Below are 16,732 nucleotides of genomic sequence, written 5' to 3'. Positions count from 1 at the left end.
GGAAAAGGCGCATGTGCATTCCCCAAGCGACAGCTGTAAAGCTTGGGCATCCAGAATGACAGACACCTGCCATTTTGGGCCTGGAATAGATCGATTGGTTTCTGACACTTGGCCTCTCCAAGCCAGAACACAGCCCCACTAAGATAAAGATCTACGTTCCATGGCCTCGGGCCGACAGAGATGAAATTTAGGGGAAACATCTGAGGTTCAAAGGAGAACCCTTTGAACCACCTCGAACTTCAAAGGGACACTTTGGTATAACTAGGGGTACTATCCGTCAGCAATGGAAGTGTTGCATTTACAGACACACAGGACCGGTACAGCTGGACCGCGTGGTGCGCATGGCCAGAGGTGTTTGTTGTGCACAGGAGGATGACTGTCCATGGAAGGGATCCGCCCACCCCTCCGGTATTGTGGCTGGCCTGAGCTGACTACATGCTGCTGTCAGGTTGGCCTGCCTCCTGTTCTCTCTGGAAGTCTTAGGGACATCAAAAACCTCCTGCAAGAGACTTACATTATCTGCCGGTATCATCTGGAGAGCCGTGCCCTCTCCTCTCCTATGCCCACATCGCATTCTAGAATCCACCTGGCAGCAGAGGCATGAGTGTGGACTAAGTATTGTGCCCGGAGACTGGAATTGCCTGGTGCGGAGCATGCCAAGTACTGCCTCTCTTCAGGTGAGTGGCCCTTCATCATGGGAACTACCGCACACCAAACGTCTTGTGGTTTGACAGGATTACACGGTGCAGGCTCCCGCGTGGGCCGCAGGTGTTGAATGTGTTGCATTTCTCTTGCGTGACCCCGAGGTGCACACACATTGCATGCTGTGCCCTGTTCATAGGCGGTGACCCTCGGAGATGGGGATGCCACCAGAGTCTTGCTATACTATGCCTCGTATGGCATGGCTAAACTTGCATCAAAGTGTGTGACTGGGGAGTCTGGCAGGACTAAACTCATTGCATACAAAACATTGTGCCTCATTCCACGGAGGTTCAGAAACGAAGTTCCTTGTGTGACCTGGTTCTCTAGACTGACTCAAGTCATCAAGCGCTTGACATTGTGCCTCATTGCAGTGGAGTGCGGGATTTATGTTCCCTGTGGGAGCGTCAAGGATTGTCTGGTGTTGTTCAAGTCATCACACACCAGACTCGTGCCTCTTCCAGGGGAGGTACCATATTTGTAAGGGTCTTTGGAGTGATCGTATGGTCTGTGGCGACCCAGATCATCGGTCCCTGTCTTTGTGCCAAATTTTGTGTAGGTACAGCACTGAGCACTTTTCACATGGGATCGTAACCGTCTGATGCAACTCAAGTCTATGTGCACCAGATGCGAAACCTCCTTGTATAGGTGGTGTGGACCTTGTAACTCTTGGTGTGGAACAGGAGTTGTCGAGGGAAACCAAAGTCAACACGCCCCAACCGTGCACATCTGTTCCAGACGTGCGGAAATTGGTAACTATTTGGCAACTTTGGATTGTCTGGCTGAGCTGGGCACAGCAGTGGCTAGCGGGTGGCCCCAGTGACCCTCACCCCTGTGTGTTCAGACATGTGGGGGAACCTCCTACTGGGAGCCCAAACATCCTTTCTAATTGTTGCCTGATTAGCTGTTGTTTTTCCTCACCCCACCCCCACCTTGCCCCTAGGATCCTGCAAAATATGACTTTGGCCACTAGCAGCCTATTATCCAGGGGAAGGTTAACTCAATCTTAGGTTCATGGTTTAGTGGGTTGAGGGCGGTTTGGGACCCCAGGTGGCTGCAGATACAGTGGCATCCACTAGCCAGATATCACGGCACTATGTTAGGGTGCTGGGAGCGAGTACATTTGAGTGTGTGTTTGTCTGTGTGTGTGCACAAGGCAACTGATACCCGTCGCACCACACAGCGGTGCAGAGTTGATGTGCGGAATGAGTGCGAGTGAATGTGATGGCAGCACTGTTATGTTGCTGGTCACATTCTTCTGCCAGTAAAATCCAGAGGTTGGCATTCTGATTTACTAGTGCGGCCTAGACCACAGTGCTATGTGAAAGTGTTTGAAGTCTTGTATGCACTTATTGCTGCTAACTTTGGGAACCAGGGTGCACCTTGAATTTATGTGTTACATTGAAATTGGTAAACTCCAGGGTGGGTCTTGTGCTGACAATGTTGGGCATCGCATGAAGGTGCAGGGAGAGAAAGTATAGTTTTCTCACTTGTACATACTGTCACTCTTATTACACACAGACTAATATGAATTCTATTGCCAAAGGTGATTTATGGTCAGGCTTACATCATACTCAGGCTGTGTTGACAATGTGTGTGTTGAATACAATTCTTATATGCTTACAGTGTGTGAAGTCTCATTTGTGCCACTCAGCGTGGTTGTGGTGGGGAAATGCTGTGCACTTGCTTTGCACATTGCCTCTGTGATAAAACTGACTGCTCTGTGCCAATCTACCCAAGGGTGAGTGCAGGTTATACAGTGAGTGTAATCACCCATCCCTGATGAGAGTGGCAGGTTCGGCCTGGCTTGGGCCTTGCCTCAGCTAACCAGTATATGCCGCCTCCAACATTTGGTGGTCAAGCGGTGGACAGGACTTGCAATTGCACAGCACCATACGATAACTAACTGAGGATCACAACTTCACATTGGCAAAAGTATTCCTTTGTTCTTTAGGGGTCCCTGTAAAGGGACAGTGAGGTGTCCAGGGAGGAGGGACTTACATTTTCTTTTCTCGCATCCTATACTTTGGTTTGGGTACTTCCCCTTGTCTGTTAACAGGTGTGAGGTCCTACCGAGTGTAGAATTTGAGGTCGCTGACCTGGACACCTACACAGTGACACAGATCAACGTGGTCTGCCAGGGAAAGTGGGTGGCCTGCAGGGGAAAAGCCATGAAGGCCTAGTTGCAGGAAACCTTGAGTGCCTGGGCTGAGGCCCACCCTGAGGAAGAAATACATCAGGGGAAGACATTGATGGGTGAGTGAAAGGAGTGATCCTGTCCCTCACCCTTACTCTCGATCAGCGGAGGGACTACAGGCAAGAGTTGGGGCAGTTCCCCTCGCTGTTCTCCCTTATCCCAGGGACTATGCATCTGTGTACCTATGAGGTGAACTAAGGCATCAACCTCCCTGTCGAGAGCAAATCTTACAGGTTGTTGGATGAGGTGAGGTACAGTGTTCAGGCAGAGGTGTCTAAAATGGTGGAGATAGACCCCTCTAGCAGCCCCTGGTCCAGCCCAGTAGTGCTGGTGCCAAAGCCCGCCCTGGCCGGCACCACACCTGAATTGAGGTTCTGTGTGGACTATAGAGGGGCTGAACTTGGTGTCTCAGATGATTGGCCTTCCAATTCCGTGGATGGATGAGTTGATCGATAGGTTGGGCGCAAACCAGTTTTTAAGTACCTTCGACCTCACCTCTGGATATTGGCAGATTACCCTCACTGAAAGAGTCAAGGAGAAAACTGACCTCTCCATCCCAGACTGGCACTACCAATTCTGTGTCATGCCCTGGTGGACTCAAGCATGCCTCTGCCACATTCCAGAGGCTGGTGAACAGGGTCCTTGTCAGTATGAAGGCCTTTTCAGCTGTTTACCTAGATGGCAGAACAGTCTTCAGTAACAGTTGAGAGGATCATCCTTAGCACCTCCAGGTGGTACTCCAGGCCCTGCTGCAAGCGTGTCTCACTGTCATAGCCAGTAAGTGCCAGATACGACAAGGATCAGTTTTATACCTGGGGCACTAAGTGGGTCAAAGAACAATGCAGACCCTCCAGGCTAAAAATTAGTCTATCCTAGCCAGGAGCCCCCCAAGAGCCAGATGGGAAATAGAGCCTTCCTGTATCTCGACAGTTACTACAGGAGGTTCATCAAGGGCTACAGCACTATTGTGACCCCCCTTGACGGAGCTGACTTCAAAGAAGCAGCCTTTTGATATGATTTGTACTGAGGCCTGCCAAGTTGCATTTGACTCTCTCAAGCAGGCCATGTGCACCACACCAGTGCTTCGGACACCTATTCCCAGGAGTTCATAGTTCAGACAGACACCTCTGAGCACGGCATCGGGCAGTCCTCTCTCAGTTGAACGACGAAGGCCTCGACCAGCCAGTCGCCTTCATCTCTAGCAGGCTGCTTCCTCGGGAACAGCGGTTGAGAACTATCAAAAGAGAAGCCTTCAAGGTAGTCTTGGCCCTCAAGAAGTTGTGGTCATATCTGTTTGGTACGCACTTCTTGGTCCAAAGAGACCATAGACCCCCCGCAAGTGGCTGATGCAGATGTGGCGTGTGAACCCAGAACTGTTAAGGTAGTCCATGTCCTTGCAGGGAATGGACATTAGGGTGGAACACCGCTCAGGAGCAACCACTCCAACACAGATGGTCTATATAGGATTTTCCCCTCAGTGAAGAGCACTACCTAGATACTGGGAGTAACCCCCTAACTTTCAGCTGGGGTGGACACATGTTAGTCCTGACAAGTGGAGGTAGTGGTTCCCCCAACATTTTTTGCTTTTCTCTAGGATGTTTTGCTGGTTCTTGCAAGGGACCCTGGCCACTTTCCCACTGTTAGTACAGTGTGAAAGTGCCGGTGCCCATCCATCCACCCACCTATAAGTAGCACTAGCCTGTGTGTGCATACGGGCACAAGATTGGTTTCCCATGTAGATACCGTATCTGGCATTGCTTGCCAGGGTGTGCACACTTGCACACAGGTATTCTAATATAGGAACTGAGCATGTTAGCACAAGCCAGTCTAGGCACACTTGCCCCCTTGTGGTGGCTTTAGCCTAAGTGTGCAGCCTGTCTCTGGAGGCTTGTGCAACCACCAGAGCACATGTGCTCAGGGAGGACAGAATACCCAAGGATGTTCACACTGCCCATGAGAGCTGCTCTGACCATAAGGTAACATGGGAAAAAGAGTCTTATTAGGTTTGGCTGCAATAGTGGATTGCATGATGTTTAGTATCATTGGATTCAGAATGACAAACTCTGGTGGTAAAGCTGCTTTGTTTTGTTATTCATACCCTAGAAATGCCACATATAGGAACAGGCCATTTCTGTGTTCTAAACAGCTTTGTGTTTCCTGTACATTCAGCTTCATTCTGCTGGTTGCGTGGGAGAGACATGTCTGTGCTTTCCCTAAGCGACAGCTATAAGAATTGGGAATCCAGAACGACAGATCCTTGCCATTTGGATCCTGGGATAGATCGACTGGGTGGAGAGGTTTCTGGCACTTGGCCTCTCGGAACCAGAGCATACCCCTACTAAACATAAAGATCTACATTCCATGGCTTAGGAAGTAGGAGATATCTGTGGTTCAAAGGAGAGCCCTTTGAACCACCCCAAACTTCAAAGACACACTTTAGTTTAACTAGGGGCACTACCCATCAGCAATCAGACAGTTGCATTTATGGCAAAATGAGACTCGTACTGCTGGATGTGTGGTGCGCACGGCTAGGAGCCTGTTGTGACAAGGAGGATAACTGTCTGATGAAGGGATCCACACATCCTTCCAGTATTGTGGCTGGCCTGAGCCAACTGCCTGCTGCTGTGTAGTAACCCAAAGTGTGCTGTCAGAGGGCGGGTTGGCCTGCCCCTTGTTCTCTGCGGAGGTCAACTTCCTGCGAGTGACTTACATCATCTGCCGGTATCATCTGGAGAATGGTGTCCTCTCCTGCACCTACATCATATGCTGTACTCCACCTGGCAGAGTGGTGTGAGTGTGGACTAAGTATTGTGCCTGGAGACTACAATTGCCTGGTCCAGAGCTTGCCAAGTGTTGCCGCACATTATGGGGAACACTGCACGCCGAAACGTCTTGTGGTGTGAAGAGGATCACCCGATGCAGGACTCACATGGCCCGCGGTTGTCAAGTGTGTCACGATTTTCTCGTGTGACCATGGGCTGCACATGCATTGTGTGCTGTTCCCTGTTCATAGGTGGTGACCCTCAGAAGTGGGGGTGCCACTGGAGTTGTGCGTTACTATGACTCTATGGCATGGCTGAACTTGCGTCAAAGTGTGTGACCAGGGAGTCTGGTGTGACTAAAGGTGTGCGCTGCAGCCAAGGATACGTGCACCAAGAAATTGATCATTCACGCGCGTGCAGCGCATAACTAGCCAAGATCTTTGGCATTAGCCTCTCCATACCACTAAAGCAAAAAAGGGATATCATTGCTCCATGCAATAGGGCATCACGGCAGTTTTGTAACCTTTTTGCACACCCCAAGGACATGACCTGTTAGGGGAGCACGTATATTGCTCTAAAAGGCTTATTTAGGCTTAGAAAGTGATAACGCATATAAACTACCACAAAGGATAAGAATGGTGGAACATTTGATAACAGCACATTTTCTACTGTTCTGAAGCATTTCCTAGCTCATGAACCATTGATTTTCAAGACAAATATCACTTGCCCGCTTGTATGCTAAAGCACACCAAATGATGTTTAAAACACTCCCCGCTGTATTTAAAAGCTGTTTTCATTGACTTTAATCCAGATTCAAATATAAGCATTAGCTTCCTTAGGGGAGCACGTATATCGCTCAAAAAGGCTTATTTAAGCTTAGAAAGTGATAACGCATATAAACTACCACAAAGTATAGGATTGGTGGAACATTTGATAACAGCACATTTTCTACTGTTCTGAAGCATTTCCTAGCTCATTAACCATTAATTTCCAAGACAAATATCACTTGCTCGCTTGTATGCTAAAGTACGCCAAATGATGTTTAAAACACTCCCCGCGGCATTTAAACGCTGTTTTCATTGACTTCAATCCAGATTCAAATATGAGCATTATCTGCCTTAGGGGAGCACGTATATCGCTCTAAAAGGCTTATTTAGGCTTAGAAAGTGATAACGCATATAAACTACCACAAAGTATAGGAATGGTGGAACATTTGATAACAGCACATTTTCTACTGTGCTGAAGCATTTCCTAGCTCATTAACCATTAATTTCCAAGACAAATATCACTTGCTCGATTGTATGATAAAGTACGCCAAATGATGTTTAAAACACTCCCCGTGGCATTTAAACGCTGTTTTCATTGACTTCAATCCAGATTCAAATATGAGCATTATCTGCCTTAGGGGAGCACGTATATCGCTCTAAAAGGCTTATTTAGGCTTAGAAAGTGATAACGCATATAAACTACCACAAAGGATAAGAATGGTGGAACATTTGATAACAGCACATTTTCTACTGTTCTGAAGCATTTCCTAGCTCATGAACCATTGATTTTCAAGACAAATATCACTTGCCCGCTTGTATGCTAAAGCACACCAAATGATGTTTAAAACACTCCCCGCTGTATTTAAAAGCTGTTTTCATTGACTTTAATCCAGATTCAAATATAAGCATTAGCTTCCTTAGGGGAGCACGTATATCGCTCAAAAAGGCTTATTTAAGCTTAGAAAGTGATAACGCATATAAACTACCACAAAGTATAGGATTGGTGGAACATTTGATAACAGCACATTTTCTACTGTTCTGAAGCATTTCCTAGCTCATTAACCATTAATTTCCAAGACAAATATCACTTGCTCGCTTGTATGCTAAAGTACGCCAAATGATGTTTAAAACACTCCCCGCGGCATTTAAACGCTGTTTTCATTGACTTCAATCCAGATTCAAATATGAGCATTATCTGCCTTAGGGGAGCACGTATATCGCTCTAAAAGGCTTATTTAGGCTTAGAAAGTGATAACGCATATAAACTACCACAAAGTATAGGAATGGTGGAACATTTGATAACAGCACATTTTCTACTGTGCTGAAGCATTTCCTAGCTCATTAACCATTAATTTCCAAGACAAATATCACTTGCTCGATTGTATGATAAAGTACGCCAAATGATGTTTAAAACACTCCCCGCGGCATTTAAACGCTGTTTTCATTGACTTCAATCCAGATTCAAATATGAGCATTATCTGCCTTAGGGGAGCACGTATATCGCTCTAAAAGGCTTATTTAGGCTTAGAAAGTGATAACGCATATAACCTACCACAAAGTATAGGAATGGTGGAACATTTGATAACAGCACAATGTGCGCGCTTGCCAAAGGGGCCTGCGCGATGGGGAAAGGAAAGGTGTGCGCGCACTCGCGCGCGCGCCTTACAGGGAACATTGCTTACCAGATGTTGTGCCTAATTCCAGGGGCTACGGAAACAAAGCTCCTTGTGTGACCGGATTGTCTAGACTGACTCATCATCGAGCAGTTGTGCCTCATTCCAGTGGGATGTGGGATTTACATTGTCTGTGGGAGCGTCCGGGATTCTCTAGTGCAGCTTAAGTTATTACGCACCAGACTTATGCCTCTTTCCAAGGAGGATCCGCATTTAGGATTGTCTTTGAAGTGACCGCATGGTTGGAGCGATGCAGGTGATCGGGTCCCTGATGTTGTGCCTCATTTTTGTGAAGGTGCAGCACTGAGCACTTTTCACATGGGATAGTAACTGTCTGGTGCAACTCAAGTTTTCATGCACCAGACACAGCACCTTCTTGTCCAGGTGGTGCAGACCTAGTAACTCATTGTGTGCAGTCGGAATTGTCAAGAGCAACCCATTCAGCATGCCAGAGGTGCAAAAATTGGTAACTATTTGATCACATTGGATTGTCTGGCTGTGCTTGGCATAGTAGTGGCTAGCGGGTGGCTCCATTGACCCTTACCCTTTGTGTTCGGAACCCCAAACGACCTTGCTAACTGTTGCCGGATCAGCTGTTGTCTTTCCTTAGCTCCTCCCAACCTTGCCCATGAGATCCTGCGAAGTGTGACTTTGGCAGCCTAGTTCCCAGGGGAAGGTTGACTCAGTCTTTGGTTCATGGTGAGGTGGGATAGCTGAACCTGTTTGGTTGGTGAAGGGTGGTTTGGGACCCTGGGTACCTGTAGACACAGTGACATTCACTAACCAGATATCAGGGCACTGCATTAAGGTGCTGTGAGCGAGTGCCTACGAGTGTGTGTGTGCATGAGCCGACTGATACCTGTGGCAGTGCACAGGAGTGCAGAGTGGATGCGCGGGAGTGAGCGCAGGTGAATGTGGGAGCAGCACCGTGGTGTTGCTGGTCACATTTTTCTGCCAGTGACTTCTTGAGGTTGACATTTCGATTTACTAGTGCGGCCTAGGCTCTAGTGCTATGTGACAGTGTTCCAAGCCTTGTATGTACTTACTGCTGTTAGCATTGGGAGCCAAGTTGCACCTTGAATTTATGTGTTCCACTGAAGTTGGTAAACTCTAGGGTGGGTCTTGTGCTGACATCGTTTGGCAGTGCATAAGGATGAGGGGAGGTAAAGTATTGTTTTCTCACTTGTACATACTGTCATTGTTATTACACACAGTTGGGTCTAATATTGTGAATTCTATTGCTAAAAGTGATTTATGCCGAAGTTTACATGATACTTATGCTGTGTTGACAATCTATGTGTTGAATATATTTTTATATGCCTACACAGTGTGTGAAATCTCATTTGTGCCATTCAGCATTGTTGTGGTGGGGAGGTGAGGTGCCCTTGCTTTGCACATTGCCTCTGTGATAAGCCTGACTGCTCTGTGCCAAGCTGCCCAAGAGTGAGCATAGGTTATACAGTGAGTGTTTTCCCTGATAGGAGTGGCAGGAGTGGCAGGCTCTGCCCGGCTAAGGCCTTGCCTCAGTCAACCAGAACATACCACCTCCAACAAGGACAGATTAATATTTGTACAAATGTTATGGAGGCAAGACCGGCAATTTATCTTCTAGGTTTAGAAACATGACAGAAAGAGTTGAGCGTTCTTTCCTGTTTCTGAACCAAGAAGATACATAGCTAGTCTTGCAATAGAAGAGACAATTTTTAAAGAGAAGAGCTGGGATGTAACTTGGTCAGTAAGATTGGAGGAGTGTGAGCTTAGACTTTCCAACAATCACGCTGGCATATACTGTTAAAATATATTATACAAAAAAAAAACAGGGAGCAGTAGAAAGGGAGTGAAATGTGCAGTGGTAGGAGTACCAAGAGAAAGACACGATATTTTGTAAAACACCAATATTAAGAGGACTTTCAAAACAGATGGAGAGAGTATGTGTGCGTTTTGGTCTGCATCGTATGTAAAAATGTCTTTTGAAATCTGACAAATCCCTCTCCATACCTGACTGATACACCTGTACCCAAGTATTTATCAAAAAATACATTTATTAGGGGGTGTAACACCCCAAACACCCCCACCCGTCCCCAAAGCTGCTCCCCTTGATGAGCTCTATCTCCTTTCAAAAGTGAAAGAGCAGAGGGGTCTATCTGTGGCACAATGCTACCCCAGATCCCTGTTGCTTTCACATCTCTGGATTGTTTGTGTATTAGGCTTGCTGAGACGTTGAGCTTTTTTATTACAGGTAGCTGTCTTGTTCACTGTGGTTATCATGTAGATGATCCAGTCCTATAGGTTTTGCAGAGGAAGTCAGAGTAAGTCCATTAATGTGAAAGTTATTTTTCTTAATTTATATAGTCCTCTGAGTTAATTGATGGCACACATAATGCAGTGAGCGAGATTCACACCGGCGCCATTAAAGTGGGAAAGCACCACGAATGAAGGTTATATCTAAAATTTTCTTAGAAGGGTATGTTCTTTTAAGCTGATTCCAGGATGCTTAGATTATATTGCCAAACTAGTGGACTCGCTCCAGCATCATGCTGGTATGCCAATCCCGTTTCGGTTTGTTTCAGCGTTTTAATGATGAAGATGAGTTTAGTTTCTGTTAGGGTTAGACAAAAGTTAACACTTGAGATAGAGCTTACCAACATAATTTTTTTTCTTTTCGTTTCTGTTTGTAGCCACCAGGGAAAGCCTGGCGGTCCCCAACAGGAAAACAAAGAAATTGACCATGCTCTTTGGGAGAAAATTCCCAGCATGTCATGGGCATTTTTTCTTGTTTTTCCAAAAATAAACTCCTGCTTTGAGAGTTTGTTTTAGAAAAGCAAGAGCCTTTCCTGTATGGAAGCACTGAACTTGGTCTCTTTCCAGCAAAGCTTCATTGTCTTCACAGTGGTTGCAGTAGCTCCCCTGAAAGCAGAGAGGACAGGCAGGCATAGAATTATAAATATGGGAGGCTGCAGTCCTCCAGGGCAGAAGGTAGATCCCTTCAGTGCCCTGGTAGAACAAAGCACAACCCAACAATGACTTAATAAGCCTCTACGTAAAACCCCAAATGCAGTTCAGTATAAATAATTACACTAATTAATACATTAAAAAAAACACTGCCGTAGTTATGAATAAACACGTTTTCAGCAGTGTCATTCCAGAAATGGACAGATACTGAAACATATGATTCTAAAAATAACTATATTAGATATCTCTGAAGAATCTAATGATTTGTGTGCTGAAATGTAGTAGGCTGTAAGACCGAAAATGGAAAGGCGTGCTCATTGAATGAAAACGTGTTCTTGAGAACTGCGTAGGCTAGATCAGTGCACTGATATTCCTCACGTGCTTCTTCACAGCGATGAAACAATTTTATTATTAGGAAATGGTTCAATTTCTGTTTACAATATGTCTTCCAAGTGATAAGAGGCAATTTTTCTTAGTGACAAAGATGGGAGGTAGAATCGCCTATAAGAGTTTGAGCGTTATCAAAAGTAGGTTTTATATGAGAGAACACTCATTGGAGGGGGGCTCATGAATAACATCAAAAAATATTTTTCACGGATAGTGAAAGCATGGAGTATCCACGGGTATGAATTGTGGTTATGTGGTTAGCCAGTGGCTACTTTTGGCTTACTCTGTTTTCCTGGCATTGCACTGCTACCTGTGATCTCAGGTTCAAGAAGGCTGTGGCAATAACTGAAACTATACAGGGCTCAGGGATCAGTATTTACTTTCTGTAGTTTCTTCTGTTTCCCATTCTCCCAAACTCTGGGATGTACTTTGGAGCAATTGAGGCAATACGAATGAGACAAAAAGTCAAAGCTGTGATGTCAGTGGATGCCAATGATTTGTGACACTGCCTCCTCTGACATTTTGATGAATCAATGTAACTGAGAATTTCTCGAAGAAGCAGTGGGGCTTCTCTTTGTTGAATATTAGTCCGTACCCCTCCCATCACCCTGATGTCTGAGGTATATCACAAATTTTACTTCATTTTTTATCTTGTAGGTTCTGTCATTTCTCCTTCGCCTACCAGGGTGACATTGCCAAGTTCGAGTGGTAAGTCCTCTTTTAGATTTAAGCTCTGATCCCAGTTGTGCTTTACTAGACGGACGTAATGTTTCTTATGCAGACAAAGGGGAGATTAACCATAAAATATGTCTGAATTCTCGACAATGCAATGCTATATGCATACTGGGTGCTATGATTTTTATTTCATTGCATCTGTTTACATATGCGCCAAGGGACTGTAATCGGTCCTTTGTGGATTAACATACAACTGACAGGACCTGATTAGATCGTCTGAGGAGGCACTTTGCCAGCGCCGTAGCCGCTATAGCATTTCACTGCGCCTGGCATCTGAACTGAATAGAAATGCCTCAGATTTTTGCTTCATTCACAAGCATATCACTTCCTTAGATCACCCTGAGAATCCTTCGTTACCCTTTACTAACACTTTCACAATACAAAATGAGTCTAATCCATGCTTATTTTGAATAATGGAAAATTGTCAAACTAATAATGGAATAAGGTTCTTCTAAAATTCTGAAGAAGTGTAGTTCCATCAAATGCAAAGGGACTGTGCTTTCAGAAATATTTTAGTGATATTCAGCATGGAAAGATGAGTATAATAAAGACAATTGATTGGAAAAATAATCTTCAAACAGAATATATTGACCATATATGGAATGTGTTTGTGAGTAATGACTATCAGCAAACCAATGACTGTGTAACATGAGAAACAAACTCAACAAGAATGTGCACTTTCACCTAGTTTTAGGAAAGTCCCCAGGCTGAACAGAATGATGTATTAAATTGGAATTAACCATAGAATGAGAGTAGAGTGCACGTTCAATAGACTACAGATTTAAGACACAAATCAACTTTTCCCCGAGCGAAGGGACATTACCTATATACTGGTGACCCAAATCCAGCAGTGGCTTGTACCCTTTGAAAGTGGTGAGGCAAGTCGAAGTGCTCCACCACTTCCCAATTAAAAAGGAACACCCCCTCTCCAAAACCTGAAAGTAAAATACCCCTTCCTCCAAAAGCCCAAACCATAACACCAAACACAACATAAACACAATGCATTACACACATACATGCATTACACACATATGCATTATACACATGCATTAAACATTTAAAATAAATACAAAGAAACTGCACTTACCCATGGGCCGTGCATCCTCCTCAGTGTTGTTTTCCTTCTCTGATGCCAGAAGAGCTCCCCCAACCAATCCAGACACCACTCTCTTGCTGTTAACCTGGATGGAGTGGCCTGGCTGGTCGCACCTTCAGGCACTAGAGGCCCGTGCTGGGTCTCCTCCCAGCTGATGTAAGACAGCTGAGTGGAGAGCTTCAAGATGCGCATGTCACTTTGGCTGGTGCAAAACAGCTGGCCAAAGTGACATGTGCACTTTGGAGCATCCAGTCCGGCACTGCTCTAGTCCTCTGCTGCCGGCATCAATCTTTTCATTGCTATCCTCCCTGCGGCTTTGGCGTTCTGATCATTCTGACCGGCAAGGTCATAATGAGGCCCTTGGTCCTCTAAAAGTACAAAATGACATAATAAAATTCTGCAAACAATACATTTTACGATTTGTTTTCTGTTGCAAGATATTCAACATTATAGTTTACCTAATTTTCTACACTGTAAAATCAGTTAAAAGCAGTACATTCTAAGAACCATCTTATGTTTCAGCATTGCACTTCTTTCCTGCCAGGCATGTGGCTGCCACATATTACTTTGGCCCTCCCTTATGGCTAAGATGATGTTGAACCAGAGGGCGCAAAAAACGGATTTAAAAATTATACATGTACAGACATCCTGAATTTGTTTATTGCTCTTTTGGTGGCTGAAGGACAATCTGCTATGGGTGCAAAGTGCAAAATGAATGCAATTAGTTCCCATTTTGCATCACACCCCAAGCCCTCCTCAGCCATTGCTAAATTACTCTTAAAGTGTTGTGATTTTTCTGCAACAAGAAACTGTTTTCCCTTTTTGGTGACCAGTGCCAGGTTGCAATGTTGATGATTGGGACTTTGGGATGGAGCTAGACCACCTGGATCCGGGCATCTGGCCATCAGATTGTCAGAAATGGTGAGGAAGTCCATCTCTATTCCAATAATCTTTCTGACTTTGTGTTTCACTGTGAAATCTAAGCCCTTCTCAGAAACGTAATCATTTCAATCTCCACTATCAACAAACAGTTGAGTAACTTTTGATCTGTATAGACCACAAACTTGATACCAAATAGATATGGCCAAAACAGAGTTACATCCAAAACTATAGCAAAGCATTCTTTTTCAATGGCTGCCCAGGTCTACTCTTTACAGAGCAGTTTGCGACAGATAGTCACCATACACTCTCTACCCTTGTCATCAATTTTGAACAATAACTTGTCCACAAATTTCCTATAGCTTCTGGTGCCTATGGTAAACTACAGTGCACTTTCTCATCTGGAACCTGGCAGCATTGATGGTTATTTATGCCCCTGGTATCTTGAATAGGCAATTTAGGTGGCCATACCATGAAATGGTAAACACTGCTGTAAAAAATGGGGGTATTAGTTAAGAGGTGTGATTACCAACCTATTATAATACCACTACTCTCAAAGTCACTAAATGAAACTGAGCTCAATTCTACAGTACTGTGGTACACAGCAGACATGACTAACTTACAGGCAAGATGCAATACTCAAACAGTAATAGCGTCACAACATAGAATGATACTAAAACAACAAAAATCCAATAAATTGAACCAGAGTTATACATTTTTAAAAATTAAGGTTCACAATTGAGCCAAAAGGTGCTAAGCATTAACCACCATCAACTGCACTTGACTGGGAAAGGTTACGTTTTAAGGTCAACCATGGTGGAGCGTGTGTCAGTTTCAAGGATTTGGTATGTCCAGTTAATGAGTTTTACGTTTGGACTTAGCCTTTGGAATGGAAGTCAAAAATCCTCAGTGGGGCAAGGCAGAAGAATGTGGACGAAGAGGGCTCCACATTGGATAGCTGCTGGACAAAGTCTTGGCAAAGCTGTTGACTTTTGGCAGGAAAGCTTGCAGTGGGAAAAACGTTTTGCAGCTCAGACTGGTCCAGCGTGAGAATGCATCAGACTGTAGCTGAAGAGGGCTCCATAGGGCTGGGTATCTTCTCCGTGAGGACCTGCTGAATCAGATTTGCTGCTGTGGAGAAGAACACAGCAGGAATAGTTTTAATCCTTGGCAGAGCTACAATGCACCATTGTCCAATCTGCTTGGTAGCTTGGTATGGTCCCCTGTGGGCTCTGAGAGCAAACAGTTGGCAAACAGTTCCAAGTCCCAGGTTTCAAGATTTGTTAGGAGGAGTACACATTGAAACTAGTGAAGGGTTCAGGAACTTATGGACACCAAGTAGGAGGGTGGAAGGGGATCCAGACTCATTCCAGTAGAGATCTGAAGATCTGTAGCAACTTTCAGTGTGTTTTCCTATAAAAAATCCCACAATGCTCCTCTCTACCCAAGACCAACACAGCAGAACCTTTCTTCCCCTTTGCAGACCTCCGGTGCCCACTCAATAGGTGTGGCCAATGAACTGAGCACCCCTTCAAAGGAAGGGAACATGCCCAGGTATTAGCTACATCTTTCTGTGACAGGGAAGGCCCAATTGAGCAGCCCACATGGTTAGCCTGCTAGAGAAACAAACATCCCTCCACACCCAAGGCCTTTGTGTTAGTCTGGGAGCAAGTTCACACCTCATGTAAAAGTACCTGTTCTCCAAAACTTATTAAAAATTTGACTTTACCAATGAATTGGGCTTGTAAGCACATCTGTAAAAGTGCAAGTATGAACTATGTGGCTGTTTACTAGGCAGAGGTAGCAACTATTACATTTCATATTTTATTTCAATGCTTTTCTATTGAACAGTTACCCATCCTACAGCAAAAATACCTCAGAAGGCTTTTTGACCATAAGAACATGTTTAACATTAAACCTTTATATGCTCTTGTTAGAAATAGGGTCTCTAGTTGGCAGTCGGCTTGCACTCTGTCCAAGTAGGGACCCTCACACTAATCAGGATAAGTGAGATACCCACTCAGATAACCCCTGCTCGCCCCCTTGGTAGTTTGGCACGAGCAGTCAGGCTTGTCTCAGAAGAAATGTGTAAAGAAGCATTTGCACAGAACACACAGTAATACAGTGAAAACACTACAAAAGTAAACCACACCAGTTTTAGAAAAATATCCAATATTCATCTGTGTAAAACAAGACCAAAGGGGTAAAAATCCAACATACAGTGCTAATGATATGAATTTTAGAAGATTTAAAGTCAAAAGACAGTTCCTTGAAGTCAATAGCTCCACCTGGGGCTATCACGGCATCCTGATCAACAAAACCAACAGTTCGGGCCGTCTGCGGCATCAGGGGCCAGCTACTGTGTCAAGACGGCCCGCAAACAGTCGTCGTTGGCGTCGCAGTGTCGGTTCCAGAGTCGGTGCAGGAGTCGTCGGGCCCTTGAAGTTACATGCGTTAGGTATCAAACTCCAGGCTGACAAAGTCAGGAGTGCTGGTGAGGATGGCGTCGGGGCTGCGGTGCACAGCGGGATGATGCGACGTGCAGTGCCCACAGGTCACGGTGCAGGCAGCGGCTCGGTGACGCC

At 45.2% G+C, this 16,732-nt stretch overlaps 1 protein-coding gene across 1 annotated transcript in view; it reads left to right on the top strand.

Annotated features, from left to right (window-relative positions):
• DMBT1 (deleted in malignant brain tumors 1) overlaps positions 1 to 16,732 on the top strand; it is a 624,760-nt gene that overhangs the window by 119,009 nt on the left and 489,019 nt on the right. The window contains exon 3 of the mRNA XM_069239169.1: positions 12,095 to 12,145. Within this exon, the coding sequence (XP_069095270.1) occupies positions 12,095 to 12,145 (51 nt within the window). The remainder of the gene's footprint in view (positions 1 to 12,094; positions 12,146 to 16,732) is intronic.

This window comes from Pleurodeles waltl, chromosome 6 (genome assembly GCF_031143425.1).
Source record: "Pleurodeles waltl isolate 20211129_DDA chromosome 6, aPleWal1.hap1.20221129, whole genome shotgun sequence".
In the NCBI taxonomy this organism is placed as follows: Eukaryota; Metazoa; Chordata; class Amphibia; order Caudata; family Salamandridae; genus Pleurodeles; species Pleurodeles waltl.
The sequence above is the reverse complement of the archived record's forward strand: the minus strand, read 5'-3'. Positions and strand labels throughout refer to the sequence as shown.